The sequence below is a fragment of the Anneissia japonica genome, unplaced genomic scaffold, assembly GCF_011630105.1.
Source record: "Anneissia japonica isolate Jap-2015-1 unplaced genomic scaffold, ASM1163010v1 scaffold785_len581690_cov155, whole genome shotgun sequence".
Lineage (NCBI taxonomy): Eukaryota > Metazoa > Echinodermata > Crinoidea > Comatulida > Comatulidae > Anneissia > Anneissia japonica.
Genome location: NW_022739772.1, coordinates 405,312 through 429,707, shown reverse-complemented (window position 1 = coordinate 429,707; position 24,396 = coordinate 405,312). Strand labels below are relative to the sequence as shown.

At 33.1% G+C, this 24,396-nt stretch overlaps 1 protein-coding gene across 1 annotated transcript in view; it reads right to left on the bottom strand.

The window, feature by feature from the left end:
* LOC117117995 (serine/threonine-protein kinase tricorner-like) overlaps window positions 1-24,396 on the bottom strand; it is a 48,627-nt gene that overhangs the window by 10,806 nt on the left and 13,425 nt on the right. Inside the window, exons 2-8 of the mRNA XM_033262490.1 lie at window positions 19,760-19,911; window positions 9,816-9,861; window positions 8,685-8,891; window positions 6,785-6,908; window positions 3,692-3,846; window positions 2,160-2,262; window positions 1,230-1,300 (exon numbers count right to left, since the gene is read on the bottom strand). Of these exons, the coding sequence (XP_033118381.1) occupies window positions 1,230-1,300; window positions 2,160-2,262; window positions 3,692-3,846; window positions 6,785-6,908; window positions 8,685-8,891; window positions 9,816-9,861; window positions 19,760-19,884 (831 nt within the window). The 5' untranslated portion in view covers window positions 19,885-19,911. The remainder of the gene's footprint in view (window positions 1-1,229; window positions 1,301-2,159; window positions 2,263-3,691; window positions 3,847-6,784; window positions 6,909-8,684; window positions 8,892-9,815; window positions 9,862-19,759; window positions 19,912-24,396) is intronic.

The following is a 24,396-nucleotide window of genomic DNA, read 5'->3' as shown; positions in this document are numbered from 1 at the left end:
TGGCACATGATAATTAGAATTTAGCCTTGGAAAAAAAAACATTGTGTATGCTAATCCAAGTGTGAACAACATACAATTTAGCCAAATTAAATGTGTTTTTTTCATCTTGGTCAAAATTCATTAAAGGCCAATATTTAATTTTATAGAGTGCATCAAGTTCTATTGTGTATTTTGTGTTTCTTGTTTTATGTATTGTAGGCTGCATACCTCTTTGTTCTAAAGTCCTATCTAGACTATCACATTGTATTTTGGACATGATGATATAGCACCCATATATAAGCATGATGAGTTTTATCTAACAATCAAGTGATCTGTCCACATACGGACATGATGACAGAGCACACATATATGGATGGACATAATAAGGTATCCATATATGGGTATTATGAGTTTTAAGTAACAAATATCTGATCTGTCCAAATGGGCATGATGATAGAGCACACATATATGGACATGATGATATAGCATCCATATATGGGCATGAGTTTCATGTATTATACAGTATCTGTGATCTGTTTATGGACATGATATAACATCCATATATGGGTATGAGTTTCATGTATTATACAGTATCTGTAATCTGGTCATGGACATGATGATATAGCACACATATATGGACATGATATAGTATCCATATATGGGCATGATGATATAATACCTATATATGGGAAAATTACAGATATTTGTAATATATATAGTTTTATAGAGTACTTGGAGTTGTATTCTATATTTTGTGTTCCTTGTTGTACATATTGTAAGCTACATACCTCTGTTCTAAAGCAAGTCTATACTATCAAAATCTGTTTGACATAAACATGTGACATGCCCAAATATGGTCATGATTACATCACATCATAACCATATATAGGCACATCATGACTATATATGGGCATACAGCAACAAATTTGATAGTGTTGAATTTATACACTTACTCTTAACATGCTCCATGCAATCTTCTTTAGTTCCGATAAAATAAACCCACCCACCCACCACCAACTGTTGCACACGTACACGCAAGATAACCATCAGCCCTCATTGCACGTGGACAAGTACGTGCAAGGCATCAATCACTTATCATAACACGTGTAAATGTACATGCAAGACATCCGATTCCCTTGCCACATAAGAAATCATTCACCCCCTATAGAATGAGTACAATTAGACAGAACATTTGACAATCTAGACAGAGCTTTATAACGTTTTAATGAGAATAATAATCTAAAGATTACCAATGCTCGGCGATTCCTCTTCCACGTCTCCATCTTCCTCTTTGAATCTAATGGTTTATTTGGTTGCACAGCTGCAAACATTAAACAAACAACATGAGTAATCAATTAAGGTTCTTGAGTATGCAAATATTTATAAAAGATGTATCACTAATCATTAATATGCATGAATAAGTAATGAATATTCAAAATAATTATGCAAATATATGATTGTAATGTGTTATTTTTTTGACATTCGATATCATGTACATTATTGGTTAAAACAGAGTTGGTTTTTTTGGATGTGAGAAAATATCTTGCAATAAGATTAAACCCAGGACCTAAGACAATAAAACAAGAACTTTAACCACTAAGTAAACTACCATTGCGTATGTAATACTGTAATTTCTTGGGTACAAGCCCATCTCAATTATAAGCCCACCCTCTAATTTATGCCAAATTTTATATACCAGCTTTCCTCGGGCAAAAGCCCAGGGTACGATTTTAAAAATACTGTATTATCAAAAAAAAAACAAAACATAAACTTATGGCTTTGAATTAGGTATACAGTGCCAAAAAAAAATGCCATTTGATTAAAAATTAGATTCCCGGTCACAAGCCCACCCCCCAGAGATTCATTTCCCCAATGTTATCTTCAGATGAAAAAATATGATATAATTTAAAGCACATATTATGCACATTTAGCAGACGTCATTTTAATCTGCAGTAGGCCCTTACCTATGCCTCTACTGCACACGATCACAAAACATATGGGCAGTGTTTGCTAATCAAACATTACTGTTTTAATTTGTGCCACATTTGAATTATGATAAAAACTTCCTTGTTCAGTTGAATTTCAGACATGGTTCCTCCTAATGTCATATTAATTGCTCAATTAAATGACTTAATGTTCTGTCTTTTATCATTTTTAAACATTAAAAATGTTTTGCTTACTTAGTTCACGTGGATTCGCTCGAGATAAATCTCGATAAAATTCTGTTCTATGAGCCTTTTTTAAACCTGTGCACAGTCCGAAGTCTGACAACTTAATATGACCCTGCAAAGACAAGAAAATAACGGTTGATATTTAAGTGGAGATATACTGACGAAGTCCAAGTTAACACAGTAACAGCCAATCACAAAAATCTTTTTGAATAAACATATAAAATTTAAATGTTTTATGCTCTTTACTAGCAAGTTTTATGTAACAAATATCTGTGATCTGTACATAATAATATGGACAAGCATACATATATGGATTGAAATTATTATATAGCACCCATATATGGGCATGAAGAGTTGTATGCAACAAATACCTATGATCTGTCATTGGTTGAGCACACATAAATGGACATGATGATACAGCACCCATATATGGGCATACTGAGCTTTATGTAACAAATATAGTATCTGTGATCTGTCCATGGACATGATATAAGCACACATATATGGACATAATACAGCATCCATATATGGACATGATATAATACCCATATGGCCAAATCAGAGTTACATATATAATTTGATAGTTATTACAGAGCTTAATATAGAGCCTCATAGGCCTTCAAGCATATAATTTCAATATTTTAATTATGATGGAAGGTCTACGAACACATATCTTATAATGTTGCAGCCAATAGTGGCTTGGTATTCAAAGTAACCAGGTATTTACTTTTACTCCCGGGTGGACAGAGCAGTGGTGTCTCCAGAAACATGCCCACAGGGGGTCAAAACCAAGGAGTTGCATAAAACCTAGGTCAGGGGCCCAGGATAAAATCCATGGTCAGGGGCCCAGAATAAAATCCCTGGTGAGGTACATGGGGAAAGATTTTGTGGATTAGGATTGCCCAAAATTGTGAGACTGGCAATCACACTAATTTTGTTTGGATCAACAAATTATTATTTTTAGTCTGATGATGATCTCATTGTGGCACAGGTCCCAACTTGGGAGGAGGAAAAAATTTGCCCAATGACCCCCCACCCATGCCAATGGGACAAAGACAAAATGAGTAAAGTGGCTTGCCCAATGATAAAAACAAGTGGACAGCCTCTGGATCGAACCCATGATCTTTAATGGAAGCTGAAATCCACACAATTCCATAAAATCTTGCTTCAAAGCAATAATACCTGTAGCAATGCCCATTTATGAATATTCATGAGCAACATGCCATTGGCATGCTGGCATCATAATCAATAATATTGATGGAATAATCTTAAAACAAAATATACATTTATAGCATATTTTGATTTAAGATTATTCTATCAATATTCCATTAAAATCAAAATATACATATTGGCAGTAGGCCTATATTGTTTTTAGAACTATTTAATTGCAAATTTATAACAAATACTGGAATTTGATTTGAGATTCCCACTGAATCTGCCACAATAGTACAAGTTGTAAGAGTAGCTTCCATAGCTTGGTGGAGAGGGGGTTGCAGGGGGTTAATGCTACTACAAAATATAAATGAAACTTGTAATCTAACCGTAATATCAATGAGAAGGTTGTCTGGCTTGATATCCCTGTGTATAAAATCTAATTTGTGAATGGAGTGAATCGCTAGGATTGTTTCGGCTATACAAAACTGAGTGCACTCTTCGGATAGAGTGTCCCTCTTTATGAGTAGCGTCATCATATCACCTACAAGAAAAAAATGTAAAAAGATACACATTATAAATCTCTGTCCAGATAATCAAATTTTCTTTGGCAAAACACTGTTGCATGCCCATATATAGTCATAATGTACCTATATATTGTTATGATGTGATGTCATCATGACCATATATAGGCATGTCACATGTTTTTGTCATATGAAATACGATAGTCTGGACTTCATCTTGTAGATTCAATTAAATTACAATGTTGCAATCATCGTTATTAAAATTGCTGATCTGTAAATTAGGTTTCATTAAAGATGAAGCTTTATCATAGGAGTTTCTTTAATGGTGGAACAATCATGGGAGTGAACCAATAACCCTGGTATTGCAGGATAGGCACCAGTACCAACAAGGCACAGAGGTTTAAATCAAAGTTATATTCAATAGTGAAACTAGCCCGATATGTGTATTGGGGGATTTTACCAATGCCAAGCCATTACATAAAATATTGCAATCTTCTAGTAGGCATATTTTTCATTTAAAAAACATATTTTTTAAATGGATATGATATTACAACTCATTTGTTTTAATTGTTTCTTGCAAGTTTTAAATTCACATTTAAGTGTCTATTAGGTATTTTCATTTACCTTAATTATATTCATACAGAAATTTTAGATAATATTAATTATTTTTTTAATGAACACTACATTATTTCTTTATATCTTATTTGAATAATTATAGAATGTATAATAATAATAATGAAATATATCTCTAAGAATGGTTTTAGATTTTGGTTTCAATAATTAGAACTACTATTCAGGAATTTCAAAAAGGTCAATTAATTTAGAAACATGAGATTGATGGGAGTTAAAGATGACAGTTGCGATGATAATTCAAAACTTAACTAGTAGGTAATTTAGAAACAAGAGAGAGGTATTTAGAGATAAATATTACATTGATTACCACAATATCCTGGAATACCATTAAAGATGTACTGTAGTGTTGAGCTCAAGAAACCAAAAATCAATATTTGAATTTGCGTGCTTAGAATGAATTATAAGCTTTAAATTGAAAATTAATTCAGTAGTTCCTCTGGTATAAGTCCACCCACCTGAACACAAAATTGGGTCATTTTTTTTTGTTGGCGGGAGAGGGCGGGGAGTGGGGGAGGGGAGTAGAATAAGCGAATAAGCACATCCACTTGAACACAAAATTGGGCCATTTTTTTTTTGTTGGAGGGAGGGGGGGGGGAGGTTGGCTTATACCATGGCTAATTCAGTGCCAATATTCAAATTTTTAGCTCCAATGAAGAGCTCTAGATACACTTGGCTGATTGATTAATAGATCTTTTTTAGCTTTATACTGCCCACACGAGGCTGATTGATTATTAGTTGATTGATTAAAATATTTTGCCCTCATGAGGAGCTCTTGAAACACTGCATGGGCTGATTGATTGATTGAGAAACCTCGTTCTCGTTATAGTCTCCATAGCAATGATGACACAATCTTAAGTCATCCAGTTTGTCGTACTTAAAGTCACACTAGGTGACTGTGCATTTGAATATGCAGTACCTAGCTGTGGACCTTTTATTAGGAAAACCGGTAGCCAAGAGATTTTTAAAACAATGTTGAAAACATATTTTTTTTTTCACTATTGCTTTTAACACATAATTTACTACTGTACTTCCTGTACTTGTCAATTTTAATGGTTTTTACTGTAATATTGAATTGTAAATTTTTAATCCAATTTAATTGACTTTATAATTTTGTGTAATACGTCTTTTGATCATATTTTTATGGAATTTTAATGGTTTTACTCTATCGAATTGTCAATTTTAATCTATTTTAATTGACATTTTTATTCTGTAATGCATCATTTGAACATATTTTTATGGAATTTGCGCAATATAAGTGAATAAAATTATTATTATTGATTAATAGTTGATTGATTAATAGATCTTTTTTAGCTCTACTACCTCCATTATACCTCATTGGAGCTTTCGAGATCACAAGAACTTGTTTAGTGTACTTATAAAAGTCAACTAAGGCAGCTACTCATTGAAATGACAGTCTGGGCGGGGTGGACTTACTACACCCAAGGAACTATGGTAATAATGTGAACATTTTAATTCCATTTAACTGACACAGATAACGCCATTCCTATTTTCCTTTGCATGACGTAATTGATATAGTAAAAGTCTGTATTTAATTAGCAAAAACTAGATTCCTTTGATCTGATTTGATTGTCAGTAAACACACACTTAAATCGCCAGTGGCTCTGGCTTATTTTGAGTAAAGTATAAAATTAGGTTTCCATGACATTGTGGAATTGTGAAGCTAGTTATAGATTTCACCTATTTTGGTTACATGGCTTGAGTTGATGACTTTATAATCTACATGACATTATTTTTCTGCACATTATTACCAGTTTCCCTTGAACATGAAGGAAGGGAGAGGTTGGGACTGAAGTTGGTTGGATTAAAACCAGGAACCACTAGCACAACAGATCAGCCTAGGGCTTTAGGCCAGTATCACAAAGGAAGCCTTGAACCTACATAGGCTAAAGCTTGGCATATATAGCATTTTCATGCTAAATTCATGATTAGTTCAGTAAGCTTTCAGAATTGTTATCTGAGGTACAGACAGTGTAAATTATTTTGAAGTCAGGGGGTGGTCTTGTACTCAGGTGGACCATTTTGAATAAAAATAATTCTTAAAGGCGAGCAGGCGTATATCTAGGATGGGACTATATACATGAGGCAGTACCGTATTATTTCAAATAAGCGAACATGTGTTATGCACTTTTATCTTTCTGGATTTTAAGAGATATATTTATCTACAAAAAATCACCTATTCATCATCAAAATAGCGTTATATTAAATGGGTGAGCATAGCAATGTGTTAGGCATTGTTTATCTTCCTGAATTTCAACCATTACTCATCTTGAAAAACCTTAACTATTCATCAAAATAATGGCTCACCTCCAGGTAGAAATTCCATTATTAAATACAAGTTGTTCGGGTCTTGGAATGAGTAATACATTTTCACCACCCAGGGATTGTCAGCCTCTACTAATATGTCTCGTTCAGCTCGTACATGTGCAACCTAAACAAATATTAAAAACAAAAAAACAAAAAAAACAGTTAAAATTACATAATACATAAAACTGAAAATTTATTCTGAAGCTCTGCTTAAAATATTTTCATTAACAGAAACTGATGTATGACCATATATAGTCATGATGTGCCTATATGTGAGGTCTCACCACAAAATGAGTCTCATGGTTAGAAATTCAAAAATTGAGTTTATATTATATTTGGGTAGATCACATTATAAGCTTTCATTTGGTCTTTGAATGGTTTCCCTACTATAAGTAAATCCAGAAATGTGAGCATTTAAAGCTTAGATGTACAGTATAAGAACCACGTTTTGTGGAAATCAACCTCAAAGATAAACTAACCTGTACAAATTATATGACTAGAATTACTGAACATGTACAGAGAACACTGTTTTGGAAAGAAAATTTACTTACAAAGTATACAATCATAAAATATAAGTATCAAGTTATTCGAAAACATTAAAATCAAAATTTTGTAAAAATGTTGACTTTGGCCTGTTTTGGTGAATATCTCAATATGATTTCACCAATGATGCGTCTCATTTCGTGGTGAGACCTCACATATATTGTCATGATGTTCCTATATATGGTCATGATGTGATGTCATCATGACCATATTTAGGTATGTCTCATGTTTTTGTCATATCAAATTCGATAGTTTCGACAGGGGAAGTATGTGAAATTTATGATTAAATTAATTTTTCATAACACTAGTAAGTCATAATCATTTCATTTAAATTATTTTTTTATAATACTAGTAAATCATAATTATTTCATTTCCGCAGATTAAAGAAAATGTTGGCATATAAAATATTAATGTGTAGATATTGTGTTATATGCTTGTAAACACAATATGAATTTAATTTTTTTTTTAAATCCTCTCTTAAGGCCTGTTTATACTTCAACGATAACGATAATGATAAAAAAAAGTTAAAAAGCAATAGTTCATATAGAAAATAAAAGAAATAAGAGAAGATTTTACACTAGAATGATTCGATAACGATTTATCAGTTATGCGATAACAACATATTTTGACAAATCAAATCAGATGACGTCATAATCATGGAAAAGCATTAAAATCGTCGTAGAGCAACAATTTTATCGTTTGTCCATGATTATTTGACTATGACACTGTTTCAACCCAGGACCAAGCCACAAAGATATTCAACTTCACTCCACCAAGTTCTGACAAATTTGTGTGTTATCACATCCATATATGGACAAACTACCAGAATTTGTCATATACAAAGTAGTGGCATGAACAGAGCTCTAGTTGATGGTTAGATTATTACAATTTGATTTTCTGAAAAATTACTTGCATACTGTGTAAATATCTACATATAAACAAGGATCAAAGCCTAACATGGAAGTAGGAACCTAATTTGGTATAACACTGAACATGGTCATGCAATACAGTTGAACTTGCCTAAGTTGAATCCAAAATGCCATTGAAAAATTGTTCGACTTAGATAAAATTTGACTTACAGATTTTTAATTAATGGAAAATACAACAATTTGGCATGTAAAATATAAAAAAAAATAAAAAAAAAAAATAAAAAAGTTTGACTTATTCGAGTTAGGCAAGTTTAACTGTATAAAAAAATTGATTCAAAAATGAGTTGTGTGAATACACGTAAGTAAATATTGTTTGAATATAAGGATCTAATATCAAAGCATTAAAACCATTTAAAAGGTCAATGTTAAAATATGGAAATCAACCCTAAATTGGTTTCATGCTAATTTGCATATTCAAATACACCCACCTGTTCTTTTTCGTGCATGTCTGCCTTGCGTAAAATTTTCATAGCATAAATATGTCCAGTGTCTTTCTTTTGGACGAGTCGCACTTCACCGAATGCTCCTCGTCCAATTACTCTCAGCGACTCAAAGTCATCAACTCCAAGTCGTGACCGCTTTAGTCGTAGAAATTCTGTCTCTTTCTGGGCATGTTGTGCCCGTTTCTCTCGTTTCTGATTACAAAAATTGCAAGGAAGGTTTTAAACATTGGTCATATTCGTTGTTTTAATTACAATGAATGACGATGATTCAATGATTTGATGATGATGGTGACAATAAGATGATGACAATTAAGATGAAGATGGTAATGATGTGATATTTATAATATTGAGAATAGTGACATTATGCTAAATGTTTCAAGATGTTGATATGATATGGTGACAATGACAATAATGGTATGGCAAAAATGATGTGAATCTGATATTAATAATAATGCATGGCATTATGCTAATAATGTTGATTTTGATAATATTGATGATGTTGATAATGATGATGATTGATGAGGTAATGATTATAAAATTTTTGAGAATGAAGTGATGTTGATGATGAGAATTAGGTTAATAATGGTGATTGTGATGATGATAACATGATTATGACAATGAAGGTGGAGATGGTAATGTTGTAATGTTTATGATATTAAGAAATAACAGCATTATTATGCTAATAATGTTGACGATAATATTATGAGTTTGATGACATTGGTTATGAAGGTGAAAATGATGGTGACATCAATAGTGACAACGAATCGGATGGTGACAATGTTAATGAAGAAAATGGTAACAGCAATGATGATGTTATGATTGACTGTCAGTAATTATGTTTCATGTTTATAATATTTTGAAGAATATTGGTGACATAGTAATGATGCTAATGATGATGATGATAATCAGAAACAATTAAAATGATGATAACCATGGTGATGATAATGATGACAACAATATACAGGATGAGCACCATCTCAAAAATGATGGCAATGATGATTTTTAAAGTGTAAAGTTCATGAGAAATTTGGGAAGCAAAGTCTAATGGCAACTCATGTAATATAATACAGTAATTATATAATTAATGATAATAAAACATGTGTATGCAATATTTACCTCTTCTTCTGAGAGGCCTTCTATTATTTCTTCTAATTGTTTGATTCTATAAGACAGAAAATCACATATAGAAACTACATACCAAATCAATAACACTACTAATAATATTAAATTATCATTTAACAAATATAAACAGTAATAAAACAACAGATTATTATCTATACCATCTCGGAATAAACATAGTTTATAATAGTGATTACACAATGTAATATCATAAATAATGTATGTAAATATGTGAGTATTATTAAATTATTATTAGATAATAAAAACACTAATAAAACAACAATATACAGATGGCTATCGCATGAAAGAATAAACATAGTTCATTACACAATGTAATATAATGTTGTATAACGACCACCCATGTATGTGAAATGTGAGTTATGTTGGTTGTTCTCAAGTGACAAACACAAACACAGCATCATCCCATCGAATGATGTCACAACCAGCCTAGCAATGAGATCATATGACATGTCATATTATGAGTATGACATCATTACATAATTTGCATATTTCAATACACTGTTACTCTCTATGGACACTTAGTGAGTAGAATATATCTGGTGTGTTTCGCTTCATAAGAACCATCAATACCAGATTCTAAAGCCACTAGCTCAAAGATAATTTAATACTACTAAAATATGAATAAAATAGTTCATCTGAAGGACAATCAATACTACAACCATATTTAATAAAATTTAGCAATGTAATTAATATTTATAATCATAGTTTACCATTTTTTACAATTTTCTCACTAGCATCAATATTATAGCAATTTAATTTAATTTATTTGATACTTGGATGTTTGTTTTGACTCTTTATTCCTGCCCAACCCCACCTCCCCACTAGCACCATCACAGACGGACAGAAGATAATCATCAGTACCATAGTTCCTCGGGCATAAGCCCACCCCCTATTTTAAGTCCAATTTTATGTACCAGCCTTTCCTCAAGCAAAAGCCCAGGGTATGACTTTACAAATATTCTCAGAATAAAACATCTAATATTGGCTTTGAATTAGGTATTCAGTGCTGAAATATTGCCATTTAATTAAAAAGGAGATTCCCCAGGTATAAACCTACCTCCAAAAAATTGGCCCAATGTTGTCTTCACGTGGGTGGGCTTACACCACAGAAAGTATAGTACAGTACTAACATTTTTTTTATTATGAAATATATCTTTAATAAAGAAGCCTAATTACTTTTAAGCATGAAATTGTCTCATATCTTTGTCTTTGACTATGTTAAATTAGCCTACGTTTATTTCACACACACTGATCAAACAAATCATGTACAGTAATTTTCCATGTCTGTTGATAACCTGACCATGCAATACTGTACCTCATCAAAATGTGATCAAATATTGTCTGTTTATCTGACAGATATCTGATAGTATATGCAAGCTTTATTAGAACCTGAGCAATTATTTTTTTGGATTTTGTAGTTCAATAAAATACATTCTGTTTGGCATTTATGATTCCTGTTACCACGGTAACATAAATTGTGGCCTAAATTCATAGAATAGTTCAGAGTTAAAATATGAAATGTTAAACATAGTTCAATTGCTTTTGATCTACACATAATTATGTTTAATTATTCCATGTATAATAGTTTTGTACCCACATCTAATTGGTATGGCAACAGTACACTAGGCAACTAAAAGTGGTATTGTACATGCTAAGCCTGGTATTATTGAAAATATGGTTAGATATTGATTATGGAAGAGTCTTTAGATTTGGGTAATAATGCAACAGCATGCCCTTCACAGCCAGGGCGTTGCAAACTGCCTTTCTCATTTTCTTCACGTGGTTGCACCCAGATAATGCATGGTGCAGGGACCATTAACCAACAGTAGCTGATCTGGATACAGTTTATCAGTGAGAGATAACGCCATTGATTTTAAGTCATTGATTTTAATGTTGTTATGATTTAATATCTGTAATATTGGTTTATTAACATTTGTTCAATAACCTTGTTCAGGCTAAAATCATAATCGTGCATCACGATTAATTTATCAAAATTAGAAAAAATTGACGATCTGCTTTATTTTTCTCTTCTTTCAAATATAACCTTCTGAATTAACTTTCATCCAAACTTATATAATTTTCCCTGCGGCCATTTCTTTTTGTTGCAATATTTTTAAATCTTTATTTTGCTCTGGTTTTTTCTTCCTTTGTAAAGTAAATTATTTATAATTCTGTTTATTTGAATATATTATTATCTATGATAGTTTAATGAATTATCTTCTCTTTAATTCTCTGGATTAATTTATTATTTCAATTGTTTTTCTGTATAATGTGTCAATTTTAGTTGTTTTTCATTACGTTAATTTTAATTTTTAATGATTTCCTCAAATCATTGTTTTAAAAATATTTTCTGATTTTTTTCATTTTTCTGTTTTTATTTAATTACTTTGTTTATGTTAAAGATCTAGTTTAATTTTTATTCTTTTGTCTTTAATTGTATGTATTGATTTAAGGGCAGACCTGTCAAGGGTCTTGCGCTGGCTTGCTGCAGATTTCTTCTGGATTTGCTCGAGATTGGGCATTTTTTGAAAATTATGGTCACAAAAGAAAACACAAGGAAAATACAGTCAAGCGACAATATAACATACATCGTTACAGTGAATACACTGATACAAAGTGTCCCTTTGATATCCCATTTAGTTTTCAGTTTCTGTGACGATCGCTACGGGATAGCTAGCACCGATAGTCGTGTTTGTACATGTTGTATGCCTCTTTTGAGAAAATAGCACATTAAAATAATATAATTTGAAGAAATTCTAGAATGTGTGAGGGCTTGAAGTAAAAAGTGAAATGCTTAAGACTTGACAGGTCTGCTGAGGGTCCCAATTCATCAGCCCTGGCTAGACGGACCTCCCTCGCAAATTATTGTTGAAATAAATAAATAAATAAATTTATAAAATCAATATCAGCATCAAACATCGGCTTTTCCAAAAGTCATCATCATTGCATCATTTTGTTAAATACTTTCATATTAGTATATAACTAGGAGGAAAAGATTAAGGTGTAGTATACTGTGTACTTTTCATTAACAAGATACAACGTGGCAAAGACAAGCCCGACCAGTCACTCATCGCAAAACCTGTTTCAGAGATATTGGCCAAAACATGCTGGACTGGACTGGATTGGATTGGTTTATTCGGTGTACAGTAAACACCAAGGATAGCCCACGAAAGTCTAGAAAAATACTTATTTCCAGTGGTGTCCTTCTGTTTGTGATTGGGCAGTACACCGTGAGACAACCCCCTACTCTTTTCCGAAGAGTGTACTGCTTCTTTAACATGCACATGCGCCATAACACCAACGGCTTAAACTTCTCATCCGAAAGACGATGTGCTATTGAAACTTGTATTTCAGCCCTCCAGCTGAACAACAAAGAGAGGCAGCGATAAGAATTGAACCGGGGACCTAAAGATCTCCATGGTTGAATATTTTGAAATCTATTTTATCGCACTACATTAACCTTATCTACATCATGCAATGCTGTTATATTCCCCATTTTCAATGTTAAAACAATTTTTTAACGATTTGGTGATGGTTTCTGCCTAAGAAAATCATAAACTTTGAAGGATATTTCTCAAATATGAAAATTGATTTTTGTGAAGAGTGACTGGTTTGGCTTGTCTTTGCCACAAATGATGATCTAAAAATAACAATAATCAACAAATTTATTGTGTGTTCTTTCAGGAGGAGTGAAAAGACAAAGATTATCTCATTATTTTAGGAGGAAGGATTTTAAAAAAGAGTACAGTGTTTTTAGAATGCTCTTTAAAAAGTTAATAACCTCAAGCACTGGCAATATTAATTGCTACTCCTCAGTAATCTATCTTTTAATTGATGTTTCACTTTCCTTGGATAACATGCTATTCAAACCCCATAAAACCATTTATTCTTAAATTGCTAAAAATAACCACTAAGTATCCACCAATATGACACAAACATGGTAATCATACAATACAGTTCTATTGATCACACATAGATGTGGAATTCAACCTTGCATATTTTGAAGTACCATATGATTGCAAACAATAGGTATTCATTAACAGGTATTGTCTATGATATTAGCACAATACACAAAACACCAGTTGCTCAATAAACAATGCCTACTTATGTAAATGAGCTGACTCTTCAAGTAGTATAGGTTTTGATTTACTAATTTATTAATTAATCGTGAAATTTGATCCATGTTGAAAAATGAAACTGCTCAAACAGGAACAATTGTAGAAACATTCTGTTTCTTCCTTAGTGTTACACTGGATTTGTATCATTTTTAAAGCAATGTAAAAAAAAAAACTTCCCTTTTGTAAAAATGTACAAAATGTGAAAAAAAAAATTATTACACCAACTAAATTGCAATAAACTAAATTATTTATGAAACAAATATTGAATAAATAAGCCTATTTTTCTTTATTTAATAAACATCATTTCATGATAGCAGCCATATTAACTGGAAAGGAATTAAACCTAAACATAAAAACGAAAGAAAAACAAACAAAACAAAACAAAAACTATAATGCAATTTAATGAAAAATTTAATAAAAGTTAATTACACAAGTAAATACTATATTATCAGGTGCGAGCAAAAATTATGAAGAGCTAAAAAGAATTCTTGATTGAACATAGAGGCCACACCCAAATTTACAGTATGCTTAAAAAAAACCTTTTGTCAGGGTTCTTAACTGGCGGCCTGTGAGTGCGCGTTATGCGGCCCGATGACCCATTGTGTGGTATAATTTTTGAATTTTGCATCAGCAAACACAAGGGTAACTTTCTAGGTCAGCCCTGTATGAGCGTCTAACAGCTTATTATTTTCAAAAAGTTTCTCATTTGAGAAGGGGACACCCCCTAACCACCCCAGGCTCACACCTGCGGCGCTCCAATGGCACTATTGTAGTACACCTCTTGCCCTGGCCCTTCAAATTTATTCAATGAACAATTTTGGCCCCTACAGTACTGCGATCAGTGGCGGTGCCAGAGGGAGGGACAGGGGACTTAAGTCCCCACCAGACAGGTCAAACCCCCCGCCGGACAGAGCTCGTCGGGCGGTCAGACCATAAAACCTATAAAAATAGGCCCACAACAAGCCAACACATGTCTGTCACAGTCTGAGAGTGCCATTTCCAGACATCTACAGGTTGCTATTCTTTAAAAAAATCTCATTTGGGAGGGGGACCCCTCGAAGTTCCTTCCCCCAGCTCGAATCTACGAGCTCAAGTCTCCTCCTGTCGGACAACTTAGCCCTTAGCCCCCCCCCCCTCCCAGAAAATATATCCTAGAGCCGATGAGATGATAGGTGGGCTGTACATAGTGTACAGGGTTTTTAATTTATTTTAATGCTCTGCAACAAAATTGCCATCGAGCTGCATGTTGCCCGAAGTCCACCCTTTGCCAACCTGTTTTTACAGTAATAATATTCATTTAACAAAGTGCAATCAATGAAACGTTGCATATAATAATAAAAGCTTAATTATACAATTAACATTTAATATCATTAATATTTTTAATATTAAAGTGACTAAAATTGAGAAATGAAGGACATTTTAATAATAATAATAATAATAATAATAATAATAATAATAATAATAATAATAATAATAATAATCAATAACAATTATTATTGACGGCGGCGACGACGACAATAATAATTGTTTATTAGTCATCGGAAAAAATCGGGCTAACCCTAGGGATCCGCAGCAGCTGCAGTGGTGCACGACCCAACAATTTGAGGAGCCAAGCGATCAGACAAAACCCAATGCTGGTTTGAACTGGGGTCTGCAGCTTAAGAAGCAGGAACAACACGTCTTGGTCAACCTCTCAGCTGCTGAGCCACATTTGTTTAACTATAAGCAATAAATTTCAAAATCTATAGAAAATTATCTGTTTGCTCAATACCTGGATTACCTACTTTAAGGAAGTTATTGACTTTCAATTGAATATTAGAAACAGAAAATGATATCCCTGCCAATTAACCACACTTGAGTCAATGTCATTCTTATTCGTTCTACAGACCAAATTTGGCTGGCATTGAATTTATGAATTTGTGTAGGAAGAAAACAGAATTAATTTGATTCTGTGGTTTATTTGATCTTTTTATGTGTATTTCAATGTCGTATTTGAAATTTTAAGGGTTGTTCTATATGAATTATAATTTTCATTTTTTGAAAGAAAAAGAGATTATATTGCTATTGTATAACTGTTTTCATTATGTTAGGATCTTTACCCTGTTTTATTACACTGTTTTTTAGCAGGTTTAGAAATCAGTGAAGAAGTGCAAACACTATAACTCTACATGATAATACACAATAAGTTATTATCCAAATAATAATTTCTTACATCTCTAACAATACATTATTAAATTTAAATGTACAAACAAATAGATAACTTTAAATGTGTCTGTAATAATTCTTACAATAACAATTAAATTTAAATACATATTGTGTGTTTGTTATGTTTTGACCTAGGCTACTATGGCTAACGATAGGTACGCTTCCACCATTAAAGACATGAACTCCTGTAGACCAAAACCAGTACCGTTTCGATTTTAAAGCGTGCAGCAAATTTACTCATAACATGATATCTTATAAAGTTAGGAACAAGGTAATAGGAAGCTTTTTTTGATTTGCGTGACATGACCCTGCAGTGCAACAGATTCACTCATCTGTGACCATCCTGCATTCTCTACAAAACATATATACGTCCTAGAATTCAGACGACGAGAACTCAACATCATCGTATCCATGGATGTCTTTACGTGACGTCATTACATTCACGATCTTAACATCATTGTGTAATTGAAATCTCCCATAGGATGGTATATTTTTATAGCACACATGTTTTCATAAAACTCTTCGTCCTTATCGTACTAATACCCTGGTCATTGGAACAAATACTACAGTATAATGGAACGTATCAAAATATTGTAATCAGCACGTGGGGGTTAAACCTACCAGGTACACACTTATACTCCTGTGTGGAAAGAGACAGATGAACACAATATGCCTTGCCCTAGGACACAAGCAAATTTCACAGCTACTAGGGATTTAACCTCCGACCTCAAATTGAGACCGAATCTCAACCTTTGTGCCAATAAGCTCCCAAAGACCAATTTGTCCACAACCAAAAATCTTAATTTTTACTTTGAAACTTTTGAGTACATGTCATTTTAAATACCATCCACTTCCCAAAACCACCTGCCCGCCCCCACCCACCAATATACTTTCTTCAAACTACAAACGTACTATCAAATACACCTTTTAGGTACATCTCCAAATCCTTCCTTCCATACCTCAGCCCACCATGATTGCAGTGATTAAACAAAATGTTGGGGGGTATTTTTATGGTCCCTAGATGCCTAAAACAATGTAATCGAATTAGGCAGACATGACTACATAAATGGCATTTAAAACCAACAGTGTGCGAGATCGAGCTCAATATACTTTACAATGTAAATTTCTATGCATGCACATTTTAAATACCAATAGTAAATTGTTTTATTATTGATTGCACTGAGTCAGCGGTAATTAAGCCTACTACTACTTCCGTGTTATAGTGTCTGCAATTCCATTATCAATGAAATGCCAAGTAACGGAAAATCACATCGTCCGGTTGATAGGCTAATTTCACATCGGTAAATATGTAACTTATTAAAATGTATGTATGTTGTAAATTCCCTTCTGAGTTCTAGAGAAATCTCTGATACACACCTTTTAATTATTATGTTGTTTATATAATATTGTTATCAATTGTTTTATCAAATTATTTATGTATGGTATTGCAATCACATCAAACCCATAAAATGCAACATCTAACACCCCCCATTTAGAGGCCATGACCCAACCTTTGGGAAACACAGGTTTTAAAGGCAGTAACATTTTTACATGTGAGAAAGAACCTGATTCTCAACGTAGAATTCTGTAAGTGGTTGGCGCAATGGTTGGATGAGGTGTTCAAAACCATCGCTGTACAAATTGTCGCTTGTGTCCCTTGGGCAAGACACTTTATCTAAATGGGTACTAGCATATGCTGGGACAGATAAAACAAACTGTTGTACTGGGTAAGTGCGGGCCCCCATAACCTAGCACAAACACCATAAGAAAAAGAGATAAGACAATTCAACCTGTAGGCCCTTTAGTTTTCCTTGTAGCCACTAAGCTACTCAAACATAGGCCTCCCTCTAATTAAAGACCCCTCCAATTACAGACCACCTCCAATTAAAGACCACCTTTCTGTGGCCCCAAATGAATGTCTGTTCTATAAGAATAATTTATGTAATTAAAAGACCAAAGCATCTAAAAACCATGAAAACCCTAGTCGCAAAAGTGGTCTATAATTGGAGGGAAACCTGTCCACATTGCAAACACTGCACTGTATTATGTGCTTATTTTGGAGTTCTATGGACACGACACAGCTTTTTATTCACACAGCATGCTGTAGGCCTTGGCTGCTTGCCCTCTCCGTTGATTTTGAATAATATTTGCATTGGTCTAATTATAATAACATAAGAGTCAATAGTTTTTTTTTTTTTTAAACATTATCAGTAGGTCATGCAGGGATTTGAATCGGGATAAAAAATATATGGATGTTTTTGTTTCCTTTATACAAATACTACATTCTTTTATCAACTGATTTCATGCATAGCATGTTTTCAGATATCCTCACTTTGAGAGTGTGTTTTGATGGCCCCTATAATGTCAACACTATTAGCAATGGATAGCATTATCAAACACCATTTGATAAATAGTACAGGTATTAGGAATAGCACTAACCAGCAAATGTTAAGATATTCTGTATGTTATAATATTCATATTTATGGTCCATGCTTTTTGCTATTTTGATATATTATGTCTACTGTATATACAGATGTAAAAAGAATATTATTTTAATTCATATTACATTTATTTACTTCTATTCTGCTTTTGATGCTATTCCCTGGGTATCATCCTGAATTTTATGTTCCACATTTTGCATTATTTTGATTCTTTTTTGTACTGTCAATTTGCAGAAATAAATAAAATGAAAATTAAATACAATAATAATTTGCAAATAAGTACTAAGTAAGTTATAGTTTTGGAAATCTACTATCAAATGAAGGAATTCAAACCAGAAAAGACTAATTAATTAACTGGACACTTGGTACCACATCTGCTCAGAACAGCTGTTACTAATTCAGAATTAATATCCAATATTGACCACTTTGCAATTGAGAAGAAACTTATGTTGGAGAATTTCAGTTATCTGCGATAATTCAACAGAAGATAACCATCGTCATATGAGCAAATATGAAGAAGTAACCTAAGTAAGTTATTAGTATAATATTAGTAAACTGTCGGTGATCTCGTTAGGATAAAAACCAACTGCCACACAATATTTGCATAATTAACGAATAATTTGCATAATGCAGCCTCCCTATCATTAAACATATAATTTGGTTGTTTATAGAGTCATCAACCCAATCATTAGTTTTAATATTTTGACCTCAAAATTGTTCAATCACAAATTCTTTTAAGCAAACATGATTTAGAAAATATTTAATTTTAATATATATTAAAACTCAATGGAGTAGGAAGCCTGAACAAAGATATTACAACTTACCTTTAAATAGAATTTTATTGGTCAGATTAATATTTCGATAGTCTGGTTTCATTTTTCTTTTTGTATTTAATACATTGTCCCTTTGAAAAGAGTACATACATGACTAATGCAGTTCTTTGTGTGTTATATCCAGGTGTGTATAAATTGTATAGGGCTGGATTTTAGATTTCCTAAAATTGATGAATGTGAAATTACATCATATATAAAAAAATGCCACTCCCTATGACTAGTTAAAAAACAAAATTACCATCAATTAACAATTTCGTTTTTTAAGCAAACCCAGTGGAAAAGAGGAAATTATATCAGAATAAATTAATTTTCATAATTCTCACCTGTTTTGTCGTTCCTCGTGCTGAAACAGCAGATTTGTGTAGAAGCTTTCGAGCGTCACTTTCGCCTTTGTCACCTTATCATACGTGTGTTGACTGCAGCGTATTTCTGCCCCTAGTGTTGCCATCACGACGGCCTATGGCTTAAATCCACACTGTACGCAAAAAAATATATCGTCATTTAAAACTGTGTCCTATAAATACTAAGTTCTACAAACATGAATATATATTCAAAATTATACAGTATATCGTGCATGTTGGAAAACTATATATAATTCTGAATCTAATGAAATCAATTCACGGGAGAGGAAGATGATACTAAGCCAAAGAAATTAAATTTATAAATCTATATTACCATTACCATATATAGTAGACCTATCATGCGCAATAGATTCATAGAAATTATATTACCATATTACAATGCTTATAGCACAGTATATCAGATGGAACACATTAAATATACAGGTAATACAGACAGCACCGACCACTTGTCAGGGACGGATGAAGTCTTTATTGAAGTTTATTACAGTAAATGCAGTGTCAGCAACAATGTAACAGAAATATGTCGTTTGTTATATTACCAAAACAGTATTAGATAGAAGACGTACAGCATGTCAGATACAATACATATTTTACCAACTCAGGTTCAGGTTTAATTTTATCTGTCCAATATGGAAAAGCAGTGAGTACATTTTCAAGTCATTAAAATTTAAAAAAAAAACATTAGTTCCAACCTAAATTAAATTGGCAAGTAAAATACTTAAAACGAAACAACTCACAAACAATAATACAATTAAAGCACTTTTTATTTCAGAACAAGTCCATAGAGAGTAGAATTAAAAACAAATTTCAAAGCACAGTACCATATAGTACTGTTAAGTATACATAAAAAATATAAAAATAAATTAATAACTAAGCATGATGTATCTATAATATAGGCTACTATGCCGGTACATAACTGATTCGACAACAAATTAGAATCACATAACATCTTAGAGTACACACATCTGAAGGCTGTTGCAAATGTATACAGGTATCACAGATTTTGCTTTCTACCGTAATACAGTACTATAGGCCTACCGTAGTTTGATCAGACAAAGCACTGACCACTTGTACAACACAGATGAAGTCTGTCTATTAAATGCTGTGTCGGCAACAAAATCTGCCCAACGGAAACATGTTTTGTTTCAAGCGGAATCGAATTCCAATTACAAAAAAGCTCATTGTAATTAGAGCCCGAGAATAGAACTTGAGAAATAGTCTTAAAATAAACATTATTAATGTGTCACTTCGATGGAATCTGCGACCTAAAGCCTGGGGTGTGGAGTCTAGTTATCTCAGCATGCGTGTCTACCTACATTTAGATCGGAGTCTGCCCCAACATGATGTCCAACGTACTGTATATAAGGGATCATGCGATGAAATATCCGACTATATGATAAGCCTTTTAATTGTGAGTATTGTATCTGTAACCATCCCCTATCCTCCACCCCAAAGATTCTCCCGAAGCCATCTTAGCCGTCAATTTTACCAGTAGAAGTAGTAAACTAATAAAACCACTGATTAGGCCGCGGTAGTCTAGGCTGGCTTTCTTTCAATAAATGAACATCATTCCAGTCTATACCTACAGGCTATGACTATAATGTGTATTGTTGTTTTTTTTCAAGTCAATAAACCCCACTCAAAAGGGATAACACCTCGCACTGCATGCATAGCTGAATTTTTATGGACAAATTTACCAGTAAAAATGTTTCAATTGGTAGAACATTGGAACACTCATTTTCATAATTTTTTTTCTACATTGAACAAATAAGGCCAAGTAAAAAAAAAAGCAGTTTCTCCTCTTAATATTTTGGAAAAAGGAGAATGAGGGTGCTTTTTTTTTTCCTACGAGATGGCAAATCCAAGATTGTTCGATGAGAAACAGCTACTACTTTTCTCACTTTTACCAAGTAGACATTGAAAGCAAATAAGAGAAGCACTAGACACGATTCATAGGTCTATATACGTATCCCAACCACAAAAGATCGATCGAGAAAGGAATTTTACTAATGCGAGTTAGCCAGATTTTCCTACATTTTGTAAAATAACAGAAATGAAAAAAAAAATTTTAATTTGGTGAGGCAGAGAAAAAGAATGCGCGAGAAAATGAGAATCTAGTAATTTTTTTTATTTGGCCTAACACAGACTTGGAGTCAACAGACTTATAAAATCTCACTTTTACACTTCCAGATAGTACAAGCTACAGTAGGCTTCAATTCGAACCAGGAAAATGTCCAACTACTGTAACATTAAAGAGAGGCTCCAATTTTACACTTTTTACATTTTACTAATTTATATATTGTATAAAATTTTATTTACTTTAAAAAAATAAAATAAATATTTATAAAATTAATTTGTCATTTTAATGTCACTTTATCTACCAAGCATAATAAATTTCTGTATATAGACAAATAAAAATTCTTGATTCTTGAATATTATGCATACCTTGACAACATCACTTTGTACCCATGCTAAATTCTATATTGTAACTTGTACTGCAGCGTTTTTCTTTCAATTATCTTAACCTACTAAAATATATTTCATGCAATTTAGCTCAAACTAAAACAAAACTTAGTTTTTCTCCCCTTTGTTTTGAGTAACTACATTTATAGTAATAGAGTGCTACGGTGTTACGTCATGATACCAAGTGATACTACTCCGTTGCTATCGTTACAAAAAGTGTTCAACCGGACGCCATTTTCTTCACTGACACACCACTGATCCCAATTTCTAACATAATTATTAAGATGTTTTATCTTACTTTTTCCTTGTAAATTTTAATTGATGATTAAATGTGTGTTTGATATAATGCGAGTTTTTGTGTTTTTAGTACATTTTGATGGTAAAATATTAGATTTTAAAATGCCTATTCCAGAAAGCCTATGAAGTCATTCAGACGTAATGAGCGGTAACCAACGTCTGTTGACAACAGAGAGCGCCACCTGGCGTCATGACGACACAACTGTAGTACTCTATATTATGGCATATTTAATAGAGATGGATAGAATGACTCAAACAGAAAACACCTGGGGCAAAATTAGTAAAATAAAACAAATTAATGTGTATCATACTGTACTTACAAATTTATACTGTTCACTAATATCTACACTACAATTCATTATCCTCTATTCTATCCTCATCTATATGAGACATGGTAAATCAATATTAATATCAATATGAAAAACCAATTGCCTACAGTACATTTCTTCCTCACATTTTCTATCCCGATCTATATGAAACGTGGTTAATCGCTATTAATATCAATTTAAAACCAAATTCCAACTGTAGGTTAAATCATCAACTCATCCACTATAGTATCCCCATCTATATAAAAAATGGTTAATCGCTATTAATATCAATATGGAAACACAAGAATGAAGTGGGCGCACAGTTGGTTGTGTGGTATCAATGCTAGCAGCTGTTACTGAGAGCCCTGCAGCGTTTTCTTTGAGGCTTGGTCACTATATTGACTGACCACTACACACTGAGATGTAAGGTCAGGTATGATATGAATGGTCACTTACACTGGACAATATAACACATCTGGTGAGCAATTGACAAGTATCTAGATACAATAGGCCATGGATACCTCTATGAATAGACACATTATTAGGCCACGAATGACCAGATTTAAACATTAACTTTGCGCGGTGTTCTTATCAGGATTTTACAGCCTCATCATGGTACCATAATGCTTGGTAGTTGGTAGCGCCAACGTGGGGTCGGGGGAATTTTGTTAGTTGTACAGGCCTAGGTACCCTGTCGTCCAACTACACGACAAGGTCATCAGACCCACAATATTAATTTGCCTTTCCAAAAATGTTATTTTGATTGCTCATCCCTAATTTTGCAGTCTAAAAGCAACTTTTTGGGTCATATTAAGCCACAAAAAATCCCCCCATTGACTATAATTTCAAACAAGGCTCTAGTCAGTCCCTTCGTTCAGACCCTCCTGTCTAACATGTCAGACCCCCTATCGGCAAAATTTCTGGAGCCAGCACTGGTCGGTACTGTAGTCGTCAATCACGCTTGACGTCGGCTGTGACCCTTGACTTTCAGTCTTTGAATATTTAGACAGCAAGCCTAGTACAATCTTTTAGCAGTCGAAATTAGCTCTAATATTTAAAATGATATAATAAAATACTATTAAAATGCACACAAGCTAGAATGGTACACTGTGGGTCTGTGGTTTTGATCCTTATCAGAGAATTCAACACTTGGTCATACCATGAGCATATATTTTCACAATTGGAAAAGTTAAAAACTTTCAAATGTTAAAATTTAGTGTTCAGGGTTATTACTTAGGGCCCGTTCGAGCGAAAAAATATCCGTGCGATTTACCAGTTAATTCACCGGTACACACTTTCTAAAACCGCTCGGACACTAGTCTAATTACCTTTCCATCTGGATTATCCGCGACAATTTTGACCACCAAATTGCTGGGTAGAATACCGTGTATAGAATGACAATAGAGCCGGAGGCGATGATAAATCAACCTTTATTGTTTTTCCAAAAGTTTTGCCCACAACCTAGCGCCAAATTCAATAGGTTTAACGGCCCAGGCGTGGTTGCAGCTCTCCTTCGCCTCCTCACAAATG